The sequence below is a fragment of the Lampetra fluviatilis genome, chromosome 41 (genome assembly GCF_964198595.1).
Source record: "Lampetra fluviatilis chromosome 41, kcLamFluv1.1, whole genome shotgun sequence".
Taxonomy (NCBI): Eukaryota; Metazoa; Chordata; class Hyperoartia; order Petromyzontiformes; family Petromyzontidae; genus Lampetra; species Lampetra fluviatilis.
The window spans coordinates 9,680,728-9,697,353 of record NC_136315.1 but is presented as its reverse complement, the minus strand read 5'-3'; the positions used below and the strand labels follow the sequence as shown (position 1 = coordinate 9,697,353).

Here is a 16,626-nt window from a genome sequence, read left to right as displayed (position 1 = left end):
CAACCTGTTTGTGCATGGTGGCCACCCATCAAAGCGCTACTATCCAGGCTTCCAACCGGCTTAGCTTCCGACATCTGACGAGATCCAGTGATTCGGCCATAGGCCTGTATATGAGCGGTCTACCTAATGGGGGGGGGGTATGAATGAGGTAGAATGCAGGGCTCTGGTTGTGGAAGGGTTTGTCTCTGTCCTTTGCCGGTGTGTGCAGAGTCTGGCCCTTGACATTGCCATTACTCTGTATATGCTGCTTATTCGTGGTCTGACTTTACACTGTACATATCCACTCTGTTGTATGCTTGTAGCTATCTGACTGTATGCTGTCAGTTCTGGGTTATTATTTTGCTGGGACTGCCTTGTATGCTGTCTGACTGCCCAGATACGGCATTCATTTTGCCTGACAGACACACTCAGCCCTGCGTTTGTTTCTGTTGTGTGTGCAGGCTTGCCTGTGGTATCCGATGTGGCATTGTTGAATGGAAAGCGGTGGTCGTTGTGGTGGTTGTGGTTGTCGTATTTGTCAAAGGGCAGTGGAGGGCATCTCATGTCTTAATGTCGCTTTTATAAAATCCCTGTAAATTACTTTTTCCAAAGGATGTCCTGCCCGACCTTGCCCTGTATGCGATATCCCTGCCATGCCTGTCTTAATATTGGCATTCATCTTATTCTCTGTCCATGACTTGCCCTTTCCCTTCCATGATCTTTGCCTCTCTCACCATGCCCTGACATGTCCTTTAATAACTCTTCTTTGTTTTAAATGCTCTATTTTTGGACTATCCCTGGCATTCCCTGCAATTCCCCACTTCATCCATACAATGGCATGTTCCTGCCATGTCTTGTACCGATCATGCCATGCCCATCCATCCTCTGCATTGCTTGCAAAGCCCTATATTGCCCTCTACCTGTCCTGCTCTATTATATTCCTATCTGCTGCCAAAAAGTACCATTCCAAGCACTGCCATGCCTAGAATGCCCCGTCTCTTAGGGCAGTGTAGCAACATCCATTGCTGATCTGTGCTCTGCGCACCTTCATTAATCTGCTCTGACCAGGGTGGTTAAGTATGGTCAAATAACCCTCGTGGCTCTGCACACAATTTCCCCTGCATATTTCTATTTCACGTGATATTCAGAAGTGGACATAGTTTAAATCAATATTTAATCTCTACATGAAGCGTTTCTCTTTCATATTTTAAATCTAGCACATGTATAAATAACGCAAGCACATTATTTACCATTAGGAACATTGAAGCCTGCATATAGCCAAGGTGTGGGATGGTATTTGGTATCATAATACAGTACAATGATACCCTTTCAGGATGTGATCAGGCATTGTCTGTTCCATTATTATATTACACATTGCCTTCGAGGCCACAGCAATTCATTATAATTGTCCTGAATAACCCAGGGAGGCTATTCTCGCTGAGTCACAAGACTCGTTTTAAAGAAGGTCCTGCTTGTGATCTTTGTATTCGTATACTTTATTTTTTTACCAAGTGAGAAACATTTGAGACTTCGAGGCTCTTCAGCAAGGGTAACTTTAGTTCCAAGGCATGACAACCGATCCGGTGCAATGCAGGCTGAACGGACAAAGCTGAAGGAAGCGGTGACAGAGAGAAAAATCTGTTACACAACAAAGTTAAACATAGGTGTCAGCTGTTAAAAACGACAAGCAAATGCTTACAAAGTACACGCAACTCTCATTATTCAGGGTGACAGGGGAGGGGTGGCCCAGATAAAATGAAGACGGTCTAAAGCAAAACATACGTAACGTGTGTTTTGTTTTATTGTTTACCCATGTAGAATTGGGGTGGAGACGTGAAATGAGGTGTCTGTATTAATTGCTTCAAAAGTAACCTGTGATTTGATGAGTCGCTGACCCTCAACGAGTGAGGAGCAGATCATAATTAAACCAGCACTCACGTAAAGACATTTATTTTACATACGCCCATGGATGATTGGGAGTTCACTGTTATAAGACTCACAAACAGGTTAAAGTTAACCAACAAGCAGTGGCACTCATCAATTAAATTATCATTCAAATTTCTAATTGAATCATTTATTTTTGTTTAATTGAAAACCCTTGTGTGAGGAGTAAACCCCTTGTGTGTGCAAGAATAACGCTCAAACCACAATATGAATAGGCCAGCATCCCCCCTGTTTGACTGGTCGGCAGGGGATCTGAGCTCCACACTCATTAAGCATTGCACATTTTCACTGGTGACAGCACGGCTGTGGATTATTGAATCTGTCTGTGTGGAGCATTACACACTCTTCGTTCATATACGTGGCTTTTCTCTGGGCACTCTCATTTTATTCCGCAAGCCAAACACTTGTTAATGAAATTGACTAAACGTCCAAGTGTGCAGGACCCACTTGAAAACAAGTCTTGAGACTCAGCATTCCTGGGAAAATAGAGGGCATTATTATTATTTTGCACATGTGCAGATGACCCTGGGATTGAGTTTAAATACATATAATCAACCATGGCCATGCCTCCGCTAGATAAAGGACTTTCCAAGCTGCCTCTATCTTTCAGGATCTTTCAAAGTAATAATACGTTTTCTCAGATGTGGTCCGTTTCTTGGCTGCCACTCCGTCGTTATTCCTGACCACGGCCATGTTCCCTTCTGGCGACATGCGCTGCCCACGTCCAACTTCCTTATCTTAGATTAAGACATCGGCACAAAGTTAACATGAAATTAAGACCTGAGTTTCAGAAGTGCAGCAAATGATAGCAACACAATTCCGAATCTGGGTGACTCCTTAAACAAAGGAAACAACGGAGGAAGCTTGCCTGGTGATATGTACCAGTTGTTAACCCGGACAGGCTCATGTCTGTTGACTAATTATCTGGGTAATGGGTACAGCACGGATAGAACACGATAATGCACTTCTTTAATAGGGATTGGCTTTGTCTCTTGCACGCACCAAGCCCTTTTCAGGGAGGTGGTTTGCGTTGATTTATCAGAAGCTTTCCCTCGTCCTTAAGCTCCCATCTATTCCTGATACCTGCAAATCAATACGTTTGCGGGGTGGGGTTGTCGAAGAGATGGGCCGTTGTGGTATGGGAGTATTTGGGGATAATTTGGCCTGCTAATAATTGGTAGCAGTGGTTTCAAGAACGGTTTCTGTGGAGGAAGCTCGTGAAGAACACTACTGGGCAGTTGGAGGCATCCACAACAAAAAGTGGAACACCGGGCGGCTAAAATGCAGCAAGTGGGCAAAGTGGGGAGCACAAGTGGTCCATCTGCTAGTCATATCAGTCAGTCAACCCATAACACCTGAGTCTATCCCTTGACCTCCTGCCAGCACAAGCGTGACATTGCTGCTCCTAGAGGCAAATAGTGCCTGTTTTTGATCTGTCTCTCATTGGCTGAGACAACACCATTTGGACTGCTTTGATCATCACAACACTGTTTGCGTGTGAAATGTTTACACGGCTACAGTGATGATGGAAACAACGACGGCAGTGATGATGATGATGATAATAGAGATGATGCTAGTTAAGGTGATGACCATGATAATGAATGATGATGATGACATTGGTGACCAAAACGATATTGTTTGATGGTGATAGCAATGGTAAGACAATGTTTGGTGATGATCATGCAGATAAGGCTATGATGATTAAGACAAACTTGCCTCTTGATAATGACAATATTTCATTAACGGAAGCATATTTCATCCCTGGAATTATGCATACTCCTCTTTAGAAAAAAAAGCAAATGCAGAAAATCACACAGAGGTAGTTCTGTAAATTTCAAACAGCATCACGTATCGGGCCCCTTAGATTGCAGTGTGCAGGTCCCTGCACAATTACCCCCCCCTTACCCCCGAGCCCCACTCACCCACTTTCCCCAGCACATTAATATTTGACGCTGCGTGCAGGTGTGTGCTGTGTGCGTGTGCGACCATGTGTGGCATACACACACACACAAACACCGTGGCATTTATTTTATATGCTGTATGTGTACGGGTACAGCCCTTTATGCCAATCCACTCGTAGTGATCAGAAGCTAAGCAGGTACTCGGATGGGAGATTGCCTGACACGACCAGCTGTTGTATGCTTGGGCTGTGAGGTGGCCAGGTGATGGCAGCACAGCTGTGGATTCTTGAATCTTTATGTGTGGAGCATTAATCGCTATCCCCCTCATATACATGGGTTTTCTCCGGGAACTCCAGCTTTCTCTCACAAGCCAAACACTTGTCAATTAATTGGCTAAACAATTTCAGTGTAACAGGAGCCTCCTAAAACGTGTTTTGGGACTCTGTGAGGCTTTCCAGGGAAAATAAAGGGCATTATTATTATTGTGCCTCTGCACATGTTCAATTTGACCCTTGCATTGACTTAATCATCATCGGCCATGGTCAGTCCACTGCTAGATAAAGGCCTTCCCAAGCTGCCACCACCTCGGGATCCTGCAGTACAACAATCCACGAAGCAATTGCACTTATTCTGATGCCATCGCTCCATCTTCCTTGTGGGCATATTCAAGGAAGCGTTCCTGTTTTTTGGCTGCCACTCCGTCATTATTCTTGACCACCAGGCATCATCATGTAATATTCAATCTTATTCTATTCAATATGCTATGTAACAGAGTAAGATTATATCTTAAGGGAGTGGTGGCTTATTAAATTAATCGTACTTCACAACGCTAGTCACTACGGGTTTGTGATGATGGGGAGCATGGATGTGGAAACGTATAAGTACCGTACATTAGTGGGATTTGCTTTACTGGCTTTATATATGTGTGTGTATGCCTCAGTGTAAATCAATATACACATATGATCAAATAATTGCAATCACCTCTGAAGATCGTGTTGGTCTTCGTAGGTGCTCGCTAACAGCACTGGCCCCAGCAGTCTAATTAAGGCTATCGGTGACCTGATTTCCATTCTCGCACACAGTCAATACCAGTGGAAAATGTCTGAACTGGTCCTTAGGGCTCCCCTAGATCGACTTGGCCTTGAATGAGTACCTGGTACAGCGTGTAGTAAAGAACAGCATTGGGGAGACGCAGGTGGGTGGGCGTGGTGCAGACCACACCACCCTCTTGTGTGCCATCCCGGCCTTAATAGGTCCTCCCTAACAGCACTTGCCTCAATAGCTTGAAAAGGCTGTATGGGCGATCGTTTTCTTTGTGTATATATACAGCAGCACGGTGTGGGTGCTGCACGGTGCGGTGTACGATTACTGAGCAGGCAACCGCTCGTCACACATCACAAAAAAACACTGTCCCATGGAATTGGATGCCATGGGAATGAAGTCATTATGGAGTGAAGCGTCAGACGGGTGATGTAATGCTTGCGAGAGCTTTGTTTTATTACAGTACTCCGTTAAAGCGAGAAATGTGATGCACTTGGTTGTGTTGATGTGCTTATAAGACAGAAGGGAGAGAGTGCCAGTGTCTCTTCCATGCTTGTGCGATGGTTGTGTGGTTCTCCTCTTTGTTGGCGGGCCGTGAGCTTGTGGTGGTAATTGCGTGGCTGTGTGTGGCAGCAAGCAGTCTCGATAGCTACTCGAATGCTGTTGTCTTGCGTCGAGCAGTTCAGCCACTGTCGCGCTTCTCATTTTCCTCGGCCTGCATTGATTGTGTGCTGAATTGACCCCTACTTCGATTTGTCACTTTCTTCTTTCTCCCTGCTTTTACCCCGATTGTATGTGTATGTATGTAGAACTTCAGCACCACGCCCGACCGCTTTTCTCTCCCGAGTGGCAACGTTTACACACCGCACCAGGTACTAATATTAATATAAGGCTGTGTCGACCGAGGAGAGGCCCAGGACCGTTTCAGATAATCGTCACTGACATTGGTGGCAGTGAACCGGAATCGATCTCTGGTCACCGGGTTCGTAGCGCAGCAAGCTAGCAACTGCACCACCGCTCTCTAAGTACATCTCTCTCACACACAAGCGAAGGTGTCACTTATGGCACATTGTATGTATGTTGAACTTTTTTCGCACCCCATGTAGCCGACCGTGCTAATCGGAGGTGGCATGGCACGAGATGACCGTCCTCCTTCAGATCTCTAGCAGAGCAGCGCAACCTTTTGTGTTGGAGAACGGCCCATTGAAGTGGCTATCCACAGAGCTTCCTCTGAGATTCCTTCAAGTGACCTCTGGACCACGCAGTAGAGGGCAGCGCTCTCCCACTCGTTCTGCTTATGAGAGTGGGGTTCCTCGCATGATGATCAAACCAATCATTTAATTGTCAGAGTTGGAATTGAGTCAAATTAAGTGGAGAACCAAATTGAATATGGATGGTGTTTTTGTGCAGTCAGTTGTGACCAGGTTGAGACCATTACCTTGCTATACTTGAGAATTCAATTTAATCACTGGCACGCTGCCTGGATTCAAACCCTCAGTGGTGCCAGTTCAGCGCCCTGACCTCTGAGCCACTCGATCACCTTTCTAGAACTGAACTTAAGAACTTGAAACTGTGGTCATTGTGCTCTCACCTCTCACATCTGCCACTTCCTTGTCCCATCTACGACTCGGATACGAATCTCTTCCTTCATCACCTCTCTCCCTGACTACTTGAAAATTCTCTCTTCCACCTTCATCTTCCTCAGCCATGATATTTCCACTTTTGGATGAAAGCCTTCCGAAGCCGCCGGTACCTCACAAGAGCTTGCGATGTAACGATGCATCCAGCACTTGCACGTGAACTACATAAACAAGCAATTTGAGGGCTACGCTTTTACTTATTACCGTATTATTATTTGGTTATGCTGACGAGGACTGACTGGAGACTAAGAGCTGTTGTCGCGACTCTACATCCGCTCTCCGTGGCGTGCGCGTGCATGTGTGTGTGTCGTAAATAACCGCGCAGGGCGGCTGGGCCCTGTGGGGCCACGAGCGTAGGGGCCTCTGAGTGGGCGCGATGATGCTGATGGCGGTGTTGGCATGGCGATAATGGAGTCGTGGTTGTAGTTCTCTTGTAAACAGCAGTCGCCCCCCCCCACCCCGATCTCCCATGATGCCTTGCGCGTGATTTGGCGTGAGTACATTGGGTTGGGTTTGTTATTTCCCTTAATAATGGAAAACGCAATGAGAACTGTTAATGTGAATGAATGTAAGAAAGATATTGGCGTTTGGCCACTGGAGGAGTTCAAGTTGGTTTGTTGAGCCCAGTGAGAACCGTGGAGACCAGGATGAGTCTCATTTGCAAGAGTGACTCACGTGGGTCACCAAAATGGCAAAGGCAATCGTAACATAAAAACAAAGTACAGCAATGGAGCAGCTATAAATCATAGCAAAGACAACCACGTTGCAGAAGAAATTGAAAATACTGCACACACATAAGCAGCTACAACAAGGCTTTATTTTTCCGCCTGAGGACGACCGCTTGTGTTGCGATCGAAACGTCGTGATTTATTTTATTTTCTACCTACGTGACTTTACCGAAATAACCAAAGAGTATGGATTCCGAAAGCTTCAAATCAACACATAAAACTGGTATAGAAAGTATGTTTTGTGGGATGTAAATTAGTTTGGAGAAATTGTGTTTGGACAGAAACGTGGAGGAGACATGAGCAGTGAGTAAAAGTTGGCAGGGCCATCAGAAGATAAGAGTGGAGAAAGAATAACAGCGGTGAGATGTAGAGGAGTGCCAGCGAGTGTAGGAGCCTCAATTACGAAAAAATCCTGGGATATATTTTACGATCTTTATTATTAGCATCATGTACAGGTACAGGCCTTTGTCACTCCACTGCTGGATGAAGGCCTCCCATTGTTTCAGACAGCGATTATAAACTCCGGTGGCCAGGCAGCTCGGAGCGCTCAGCCAGCACCACTGAGATCCTTGGATTGGATCCAGGTTTCAGCCACTGTCCGTGATTAAACTGGGCTGAGCGTGAATGAGACACAGGGAGGGAAGTTTACATCCCAACGTTAGATTGTGCGGTAGGATGGCGCAGTGATAACACTCGTGCCTTACAGCAAGAACTTCCTGGGTTCGATTTACGACTGGCGCTTTTGTGTGTGGATTTTGTGTGTTCCTCCCCCTGTTCTGCATGAGTTTCTAATGGGTTCCCTCATTCGTCCCATTAACAAAAACAGAAGCTTTGTAACTGGTACTGACCAAATATCCCAGTTATGAAAAATGAATTGAAAATGCCTCAATTTAGATCACTCACAGCAACATTGTAGCATCCTGCGAACAATTGGCAGGATCCTCCTGAAAACAGTCTTGAGACTCGGTGAGGTGATATGCTTTTGTGTTTGTTGTCCTTCGCACCTCCAATTAGCACGTTTGGTTGTGTACTGTGTAAAAGAAGTTCAACATACATACACGCTATATATTATTATGATGCTTGTTTGACCAGGAGAGCCTCACCGATGTCTCAAGTCCCTTTTTTGGAGGGTCCTGCTAAGTTTTCGCAGCACTGCGTGACCGTTGCTATGCATTTCCCAACGGAGTAATCTGCGGTACGATTTTTTTTTATTTGGCAAATTTGGACGGTGACGTCGGCGCACCATGGCCAACCCTTCTTCGAATGACGCCACGGGATCTTTAACGTCCACGGTGAAGCAAGCGGCTCGGCCTAATTTTAAGCGTCATACACATGTGAACCTCTGCAACTAGCGGTGAACGCATTGCCGTCGTAAGTCATGCACACTGTGTGAAAAAAACTGCAGAATTTGTAGCGTGTGGTCTCCGCACGGAGGCGCGGGGGACTACAGGCAAGCGCTTGGGAAGATAGCCAGAGCCGGTGCTCCCAACAGTTGCCCAAGGTCTATGGTCCGATATTGGGATGTGTGTACATGCGGGTATAAGCTCAATGGGTTCTCAGACTGGACAGAGTGACTTAACGCTCATCTGCTCATTCCTGTGGGTGAGGAATCGGCCCTGGCTCGGTACTCCGGCCGCTTCAGCAAAATGCAGACACCACGTCTCTCCTTCACGTATCCGTCTCTCTGCATTAAATCATGCAATTGTTTCTTTCACAACCCATCGGCCTTCTGGGAGTGCATCATTTCAAGAGCATTGATTTGGTTCAAGCAAACTCTGGACTGGTTTCGACATACATCGTCTCATCAGCAGTCCGGCTAGCTCGAACCAACACTGGTGAACTGCCTGATGTTATATTCAAGGACCCTGTCTTTAAGATATGAGTCCTATTATCATTATTTTATATGTTTGTCCTCGTCCCGGTGAACCGCAGGAGCGATCTCGCTCACGAGCGTCACATCGCGTGGTTTCCGGAACAAAGCGACTCCCGGTCTCACTCCCCCTCCCTTCCTACCCCCAGCACCCAATGTCCTCTCTAAACACCCCCTGCCACCCCCTCTCCCGAGCCTTGAAACAGCCGCTGTGACGGGGCTGATGGCTTGTTCAGCTCGCTTGTGTCCGGGGCATAATGCATGGGGCTGTCACGTCGTAGGAAATAAAAGGAGTGAGGGAAATGCAGATGAGCAACGTCTCACAGCTTGGCCTGCCACTCGCTGCATCCGTATGCGTGTGTGTGTGTGCGTCTTTCACCAGCCGCGTCCGTAAATTGTGCAACAATTATTTCATAAAATGGATATGTATTTCTTCTTTGTTGTTAGTACAAAAACTGTTGTACTGTGCTCCCAACCATCACTAATTTGCACTGAAGTAACTAATTGGCGTTTTGTTAACGCGACACATTTTTTACTGATGGTGGTGGAGGGTTGCGACACATTTCTAATAACGCGATCTAACCCAAAAAAAACCTTTATTATGAATGACTGACCAGCTTGTTGAAGTATGGTCAAATAACCTCCCATGGCTGCCAAATAAGTCTCATCATGAAGTATGGTCATGTAAACCCCCCCCCCCCCCATCATAATCAGCCATGAGCAATCCTTTGCTGGATGAAGGCCTCCTCAACTTGTTGCCATCTCTCGTGGTTCTACGATATTAATAATTTATCTTTCGCCTGCACACGAGCCGATTTATTGGCTCCATCTCCTCTGTGGATGTATTCTCGGATGCGCTCCATTCCTTGGCTGCCACTCAGTCGCCATCTCTCTCAGCGCTGCGATGCAGCACCTTCTGTATAAGCATGCTCTTTAAGTGCAGTGCTGCACCACAGATCGGAATATTACGTGTTGAATAAATACCACGGCTGGCTGTCCGATATTTACAGCTAAAATGTTTTGGAGGTCCTCGGATTTTTCTTTTTGTTTCTTTAAGGAAAAATATTAAAGCAACAAATTGTCCGGGGACGACAATGCGTCTTTCCACTCGTGCATCGCACAAGGCCGTGATTGATCCGTGATGGAATCCGAGAAATGTCTAAGGTCCACTGCACTCGCTCGGGTTAACGCAACACAAAGGCAAGGCCAGTGAGGGTCCCCACCAATCGGATGTCTCCCCTCTCGGGTCATGTGTCACCCAGAGCCAATGAAGGGCTCCGTGTTCACGCATGCATAGCCTTGGCCATGAACAGTTGTTAGCTCTGTGCTGCCCATGTGCACGTTGCAGCAATTATTTACTATTATTTTTAACAGACGTCAGGTTTGTGGATTTGTATAAATTAAGTGGGGCGTGTTACGTGAGACATATTTACAAAATGAGCTCGCACAGAGGGGTCTTTGCCTCAAACACCGGGCATTTTGACAGCATTGGTTCAAGGAAGCCGGACTGCTGATGAGACACTGCATGTTAAAACCGGTCTAGACGTTGCTTAATTACTTGCATTCAACCAATACTGTTGATGAAATGCACTCCCAGAAAGCTATGTGGTTGATGGTACGTGTGGTAAAATATTTTGTATTTTTTACGTGGCGAGATAAATATTGGAAGGTGGCGTTATGTTTGTTGTAATTCATATTCTCCATGACCTCTAGGGATTAATTTGTGTTGTGTGATTATTCATTTTAATTCAGATGCTGTATTTGCAGGGGAGGGAAGGAATTTGTCAAAATATGTTTTTGATGAAGTAAGAAAGGAGAGGCTGGGTGGATCTGAGGTCAGAGTGCCCAGATAAAACCGCGATGCTACATTAGAATCCAGGCAGCTGCCTCTGAATAAACCGGCTTCTCAAGCACAGTATTGTTCTGGTAACCACAAATATAAAATATTACTTTCTATCTGCACTTAATTTGGCTAAATTCGAACAATTAAACAAATATCAGATTGACTGTCAAGAGACAAACATTGCTCTTCAGAGCATAGCGAGTTGGAAAGTGCTGCCCCCGCTGAATGGAACACAGGCCACTTTAAGGGGTTTGAGAGATAGCTCTGTGATATCCGCTCCGTGGGCCATTCTCTAACACGACGAGTAGCACTGCTGTGTGAGAGACGCGAATGGGTGGCATCAATGGGCCATTTTGGGATAAAATTGAGGTGGGGTGGGGGGTGGGGAGTTATAAAATAAAGGAATATATCTGTCCATGTAATTAGAAAAGGAGGTTTCGGTGAGTAGCACGTATGTCAATTCAAATGTATTTTGTTTAACCATGTGAGAACTCAAGAGACCAGAATAGAGGCTCATTTTCAAGAGTGATTCGGGTCACGTAAATGAGAAAGAAGTCCTTCAGGGTAAGATATTGAGAGTAGAACAATTACGGGATCGAGCAGAAGGAAGTGAAGGCGAGGTGTGGGGGCATTCATGGCGTTGGCCATGATGACCCTTGGCCTGGATCTTCGACAAATTGTTAACGGCTCAAAACAGAAGAGGAATTGAGAATCGATACGCGAGAGGTGTGACGGCTTGTTAGCGCGTATCTGTGATCGGCCGCGCATCAATCGGTTGTGTCAGACCCTGCGTATGTCGCAACCCCTCCCAGGTTCATGAAATCCTCCGACTCGGTGCGTGTGTCCTGGAAAGGGAAAAGGCGCCTCCTTTGAGATGTGCTATTTCTTGCAGTGCTTTGGCAGATGCGGGGTTTATTATTTTGTCTCATTTCACTTGAGTGGTTTTATCAAAACAAACTCGGTGAACCGAATCTCCATCTCTTGTTTGATAAAAACAAGCCTAGTTGCCCCCTTAAATATTATACCTTTAGTTTGCAGCATATACCCATGTTTTAAGATAAAATGCTTCCCTCTTACATGAACGTGGTATTGAATTAATAATTGATTGATTATTTTATTGAGAGCTCTGTGTGAGCAGCTACATCATGTGCATTGTCTTTGTGCTGTTCGCCGTTTGGCATCCTCTGGTCTAACACTGTTTGAGACTAGGCTCAAAAGAAAGCTGTCTGGTGTGGTACAATCAGTTTCAAAGAAAATGCATTTATTATCAGATCATGTTTTTTGTTTGTTTGCATGATTCACCACAAGTATATGTGGTTAATGCATACACGATTCCTTGAAAAAGGTTTCAGTTTGGTGTTTTAAGATCTTAACACCTGCTTTATTGCCAAAAAGGGTAAAACCTATGCTTGTAGATGATGATTATGATCTCATTCAATGAATGATGATTAGATACACATTTGTTGGTGATTTTATGATAGTAGTGTAGATGGTAATTGATGTTTGCATGGTAGGGATGATTTTATGATTATTTGTGCATGTACTCTTGATGATGATTGCTCGATAAGGATTGGATGATAATCGTGATCATTTGGATCATGATGTCATTGCTGCAATAGTTTGTGAGTCAAGTATTTGACTACAGACCTGGTGTCAGTCATAACATATTACAGCAGAATCTATCGCTGAATTCCCATTACTTTTCAATTATAATAATGAATTACACAATCACAGTTGTAATGAAGGTTGTTAATATAGCACTGGATTTTGAACAATCGTTTTCGGAATGGATTCCAAAAAGTCAGGGAATAGATAAGTCACTGTGTGGTACGTCCCAAACAAAAACATACATACGCAGGACTGGCCTTTCATGTATTTTATTAGACATTTTGATGTGTGTGGCAAATCTATAATCATCCATATGTTTACGAAATAAATAACTCAACAAATGGTAATGCGGTGGCACGGTGGCGCAGTGGTTAGCGCCACGTTTTATGAACAAGACACCGTCGATTCCTTGCCATAGCTACTGTCAGTGGTTGGTGATATCTTAACTGATCTTCACCACCAACCTGCATTGACCAGCGTGGTGAAGTATGGTCAAACAACCCCCATGATTGATACAGCATGGGAGGACTTTATCCAGCAGTTAATTGACAGAAAGTGAGTTTCAAAGTGCAAATGAGATTGAGGTGGTGCTCATCTCCCGTTTACATTCCTGAGCCAGTGGTGTAAATTCCACATTCCCATGGCAGGTGAAAGTGGATCCATAGGACAACCACTGTTGATCTTCCCCAAAATGTGGTATCCACTTTATGAACCCTGGAGAGATGATGGGTTGAGTCTGTGAGGCGTTTGCTCTACCGTTATGCCACCTGTCTGTCTGGGATTGACAAAGGGATAAGTGTTATCATTATTATTATTATTTATGTCCTGTATGTTGACCATCTTTTGCATCGTATATAGCCAACCATGCTAATAGGTGGTGCGGGGAAGGACAACAAACTAAACACAAAAAATGAGAATAGGTTTTCCCCTTTTTTCTGGCAACAAAACAGGTGTTAAGATGTTAAAACACCAAACTGAAACCTTTTACAAGGAATCATGTCTGCATTAACCACAATAATTGTGATCAGAATGCACACAAAAAACATACTCTGATAATATATGCATTGTCTGTGAAGCTGATTGGTCCACACCAGAGACAGATTTCTTTCGAGCCTCGTCTCAAACGGTGTTGAGCCTCAGACTAGGCTCGCAAGAAAGCTGTCTCTGGTGTGGACCAATCAGCTTCAAAGAGTATGTTTTTTGTGTGCATTCTGACCACAAGTATTGTGGTTAATGCAGACATGATTCTTTGTAAAAGGTTTCAGTTTGGTGTTTTAACATCTTAACACCGGTTTTGTTGCCAGAAAAAAAGGGGGAAACCTATTCTCATATTTTGGTACTGGCAAAGGAGGTACCATGATAGAAACACAAAAAGCAGTGCCTAAGTCTGTCAGATGCTCACTCCCGTGTGTGTGCATGCGTGTCGCCCAGTGGCTGGCCACCGGCCTCGCTACCCTCACCATGAACGTGGTGAAGAGGATGATGACGCGGCAGAGGCCGGAGGAGCATCCGCCATCGGCGTCGTCGCAGGACAATGCGCTGGGCCTCATGCACCTGCGCCGCCTCTTCCTCGAGATGACTACAACCTCCCGGCCCGTCACTCAGAAGGAGCAGGAGGAAAAGCTCTACATGATGCTGCCGCTCTTCAACAAGGTGGGCTGGGCCGGACAGAAGGTTCATAATAGCCGGGTCTGAAATGTTGGGTCTGCACCGCTGAGATGCGAGATTATGGACAATGGGGCTGAGTGTCCGTGTCTGTTCCACTGGATTTATAATGGCCATGTTAGGGACATTTGAGCCGGCATTGGATAGAACTTGGGTTGCTATCTGTATGAGGGGTGCACAATATCGCATCACATTAAATGTTAGATTTGCATCTAATTTATATTCTTCTAGCTCTGAGTGGCTATACGTTTCATTTTTATTCTCATGTGAAGAACACTCTTGACAGGGCATTTAAGTGTGACTCCAGAATTGCTTTTGTAATGTCATATTCCTTGGCTGTCCCTGATAATCATAATTATTATCACAGCGTCTTATTTGTATTCAGCATCATTCTTGCAAAAAATTGCGTCCCAAACTCGCCGTAGAATTTGCAACGTGCACAGAATTCAATAGACATAGCGGCTCGAGGGCGCACGGGGTGAGCTGTGGCGGGACGCGTCTCCTCGGCGAGAGCAGGTGTTTGGCGAGGCTCCTCCCACCTCGATGGCCGAGCGCTTCTCCGACCTGCTCCAGTTCGCCACGCAGGTGTCTCGGCTCATGGTGACCGAGATCCGCAGGCGAGCCTCCAACAAGTCCACCGGTGAGGCCCGTGCCGCCGGATTTCGACGGGAAAAAATAAAATTCTGATTCTGATCTCTCTCTCTCTCTCTTTGCTCCACCATTATTATTGCTCCTACTACGCTTGTTTACATAGGAAAGTCTCTTCCAGTCTCATGACCCTTTTTCAGGATGGTCCTACGATTTTGCAGTCGGGCAGGGGGGTTGCGATGCGTATGTGTGCGTGTTTTTAGCTGTGGGAGGAAACCAGAGAACCCAGAGGAAACCCATGCAGATTGGGGGGAGAGCGTAACTTTCCACACGGAAAGGTGCCCGAGTCGGGAATTCGAACCCCGGTCCTTGTTGCTGTGAGACATGAGTGGTTACCACTGCACTACGTCCACATATGAGCAAACAAAGGTGGCGCTTGATTAAGGTTGCGCTTCTGTGTCTACAGTGGGAATTCCACATTCCCATGGCAGGGACCAGTCTATCCATGATTCTTTCCTTCAACAACTGGCACTGGCCAGCGTGGTGAAATTTGTTCAAATAGCCCCCACAATCCCACGCACGACTTGGGAAGGTCCTCACCCAGCAGAGGATTGATGAAAGGGCTGCACGCGTGCATACACGCAAAAGTTGTATCTGATTGCTGAATAGGCAAACGTGTTCATAGGTCTAACGATTAAACAACGCTTGACACTGCCTAACAAATCAATTAGGCAGGTGGTGGTGCCAGCGTTTAATGAAGTGCCAATGCTTATAAGATATTTTTTGTTCCTGGGTAGTGTTATTTCTTAATTGCTTATGCCTAAAAACTATAGAAAATGGCTATTATTCCCCACAAACTTTGCTTCTGTGACCAGGACAGTGATATTTTGAAATTTACCTATTTTCAATGAGAAAACAGGCGAATTTGTGTCTTTTCGTTCACATAAAGTCAGAAAAAAACTACATGAATCAAAATTAACATGTATTTATACTAAAGTAATACAGAAATTACTACAAAAGATTTCGAAGTAAGTAGTTTTTCGAGATTTACGATGATACTGTAAATCACTTTTACGAATCAGCCCCAAATGTAGTCTCCCATCATGTTCTCGTTATACTGTCCTTGGTAGCGGCGTTCAAAGTCCAGTATATCCTGGCGGAAGCGCTCGCCTTGCTCCTCTGAGTACGCTCCCAAGTTCTCCTTGAATTGATCAAGATGAGCATCAAGGATATGGACTTTGAGGGACATCCTACAGCCCAATGTGCCGTAGTTCTTCACCAGAGTCTCAACCAGCTCCACATAGTTTTCGACCTTGTGATTGCCCAGGAAGCCACGAACCACTGCGACAAAGCTGTTCCAAGCCACTTTCTCCTTACTAGTGAGCTTCTTGGGGAATTCAATGCACTCCAGGATCTTCTTTATCTGTGGTCCGACGAAGACACCGGCCTTGACCTGTGCCTCAGACAGCTTAGGGAATAAGTATTGAAGGTACTTGAAGGCTGCCAAATCCTTATCTGCAGCTCTGACAAATTGTTTCATAAACCCCAATTTGATGTCCGGTCCACCAGTGGCTCCCACTTGACGTTGTTCCTCCCCACAGAGAACTCGGTCCGCTGCGGCCAGTCCCGTCTGTGGTAGTGCGCCTTGGTGATCCGGCTATCCCAAACCACTATTTTGAAGTCTCCGATGACCTCCCAGCCGTACTCATCATACTTCAAGGCGTCCAGCAAGGTTTTGATGCTGTTGTAATCCTCTTTGAGGTGCACCGAGTGAGGCAGGGGAAGAGACGGGTACTTGTTACCATTATGGAGCAGCACG

At 45.5% G+C, this 16,626-nt stretch overlaps 1 protein-coding gene across 3 annotated transcripts in view; it reads left to right on the top strand.

Annotated features, from left to right (window-relative positions):
* Positions 1 to 16,626, top strand: part of WDFY3 (WD repeat and FYVE domain containing 3) — an 83,619-nt gene that overhangs the window by 1,750 nt on the left and 65,243 nt on the right. For 2 of the 3 annotated variants that reach the window (XM_078875508.1, XM_078875506.1), the window contains exons 2-4: positions 5,675 to 5,737; positions 13,986 to 14,207; positions 14,736 to 14,859. In XM_078875508.1, the coding sequence (XP_078731634.1) occupies positions 14,016 to 14,207; positions 14,736 to 14,859 (316 nt within the window). In that variant the 5' untranslated portion in view covers positions 5,675 to 5,737; positions 13,986 to 14,015. The remainder of the gene's footprint in view (positions 1 to 5,674; positions 5,738 to 13,985; positions 14,208 to 14,735; positions 14,860 to 16,626) is intronic. The other variant, XM_078875507.1, reaches the window with a different exon arrangement.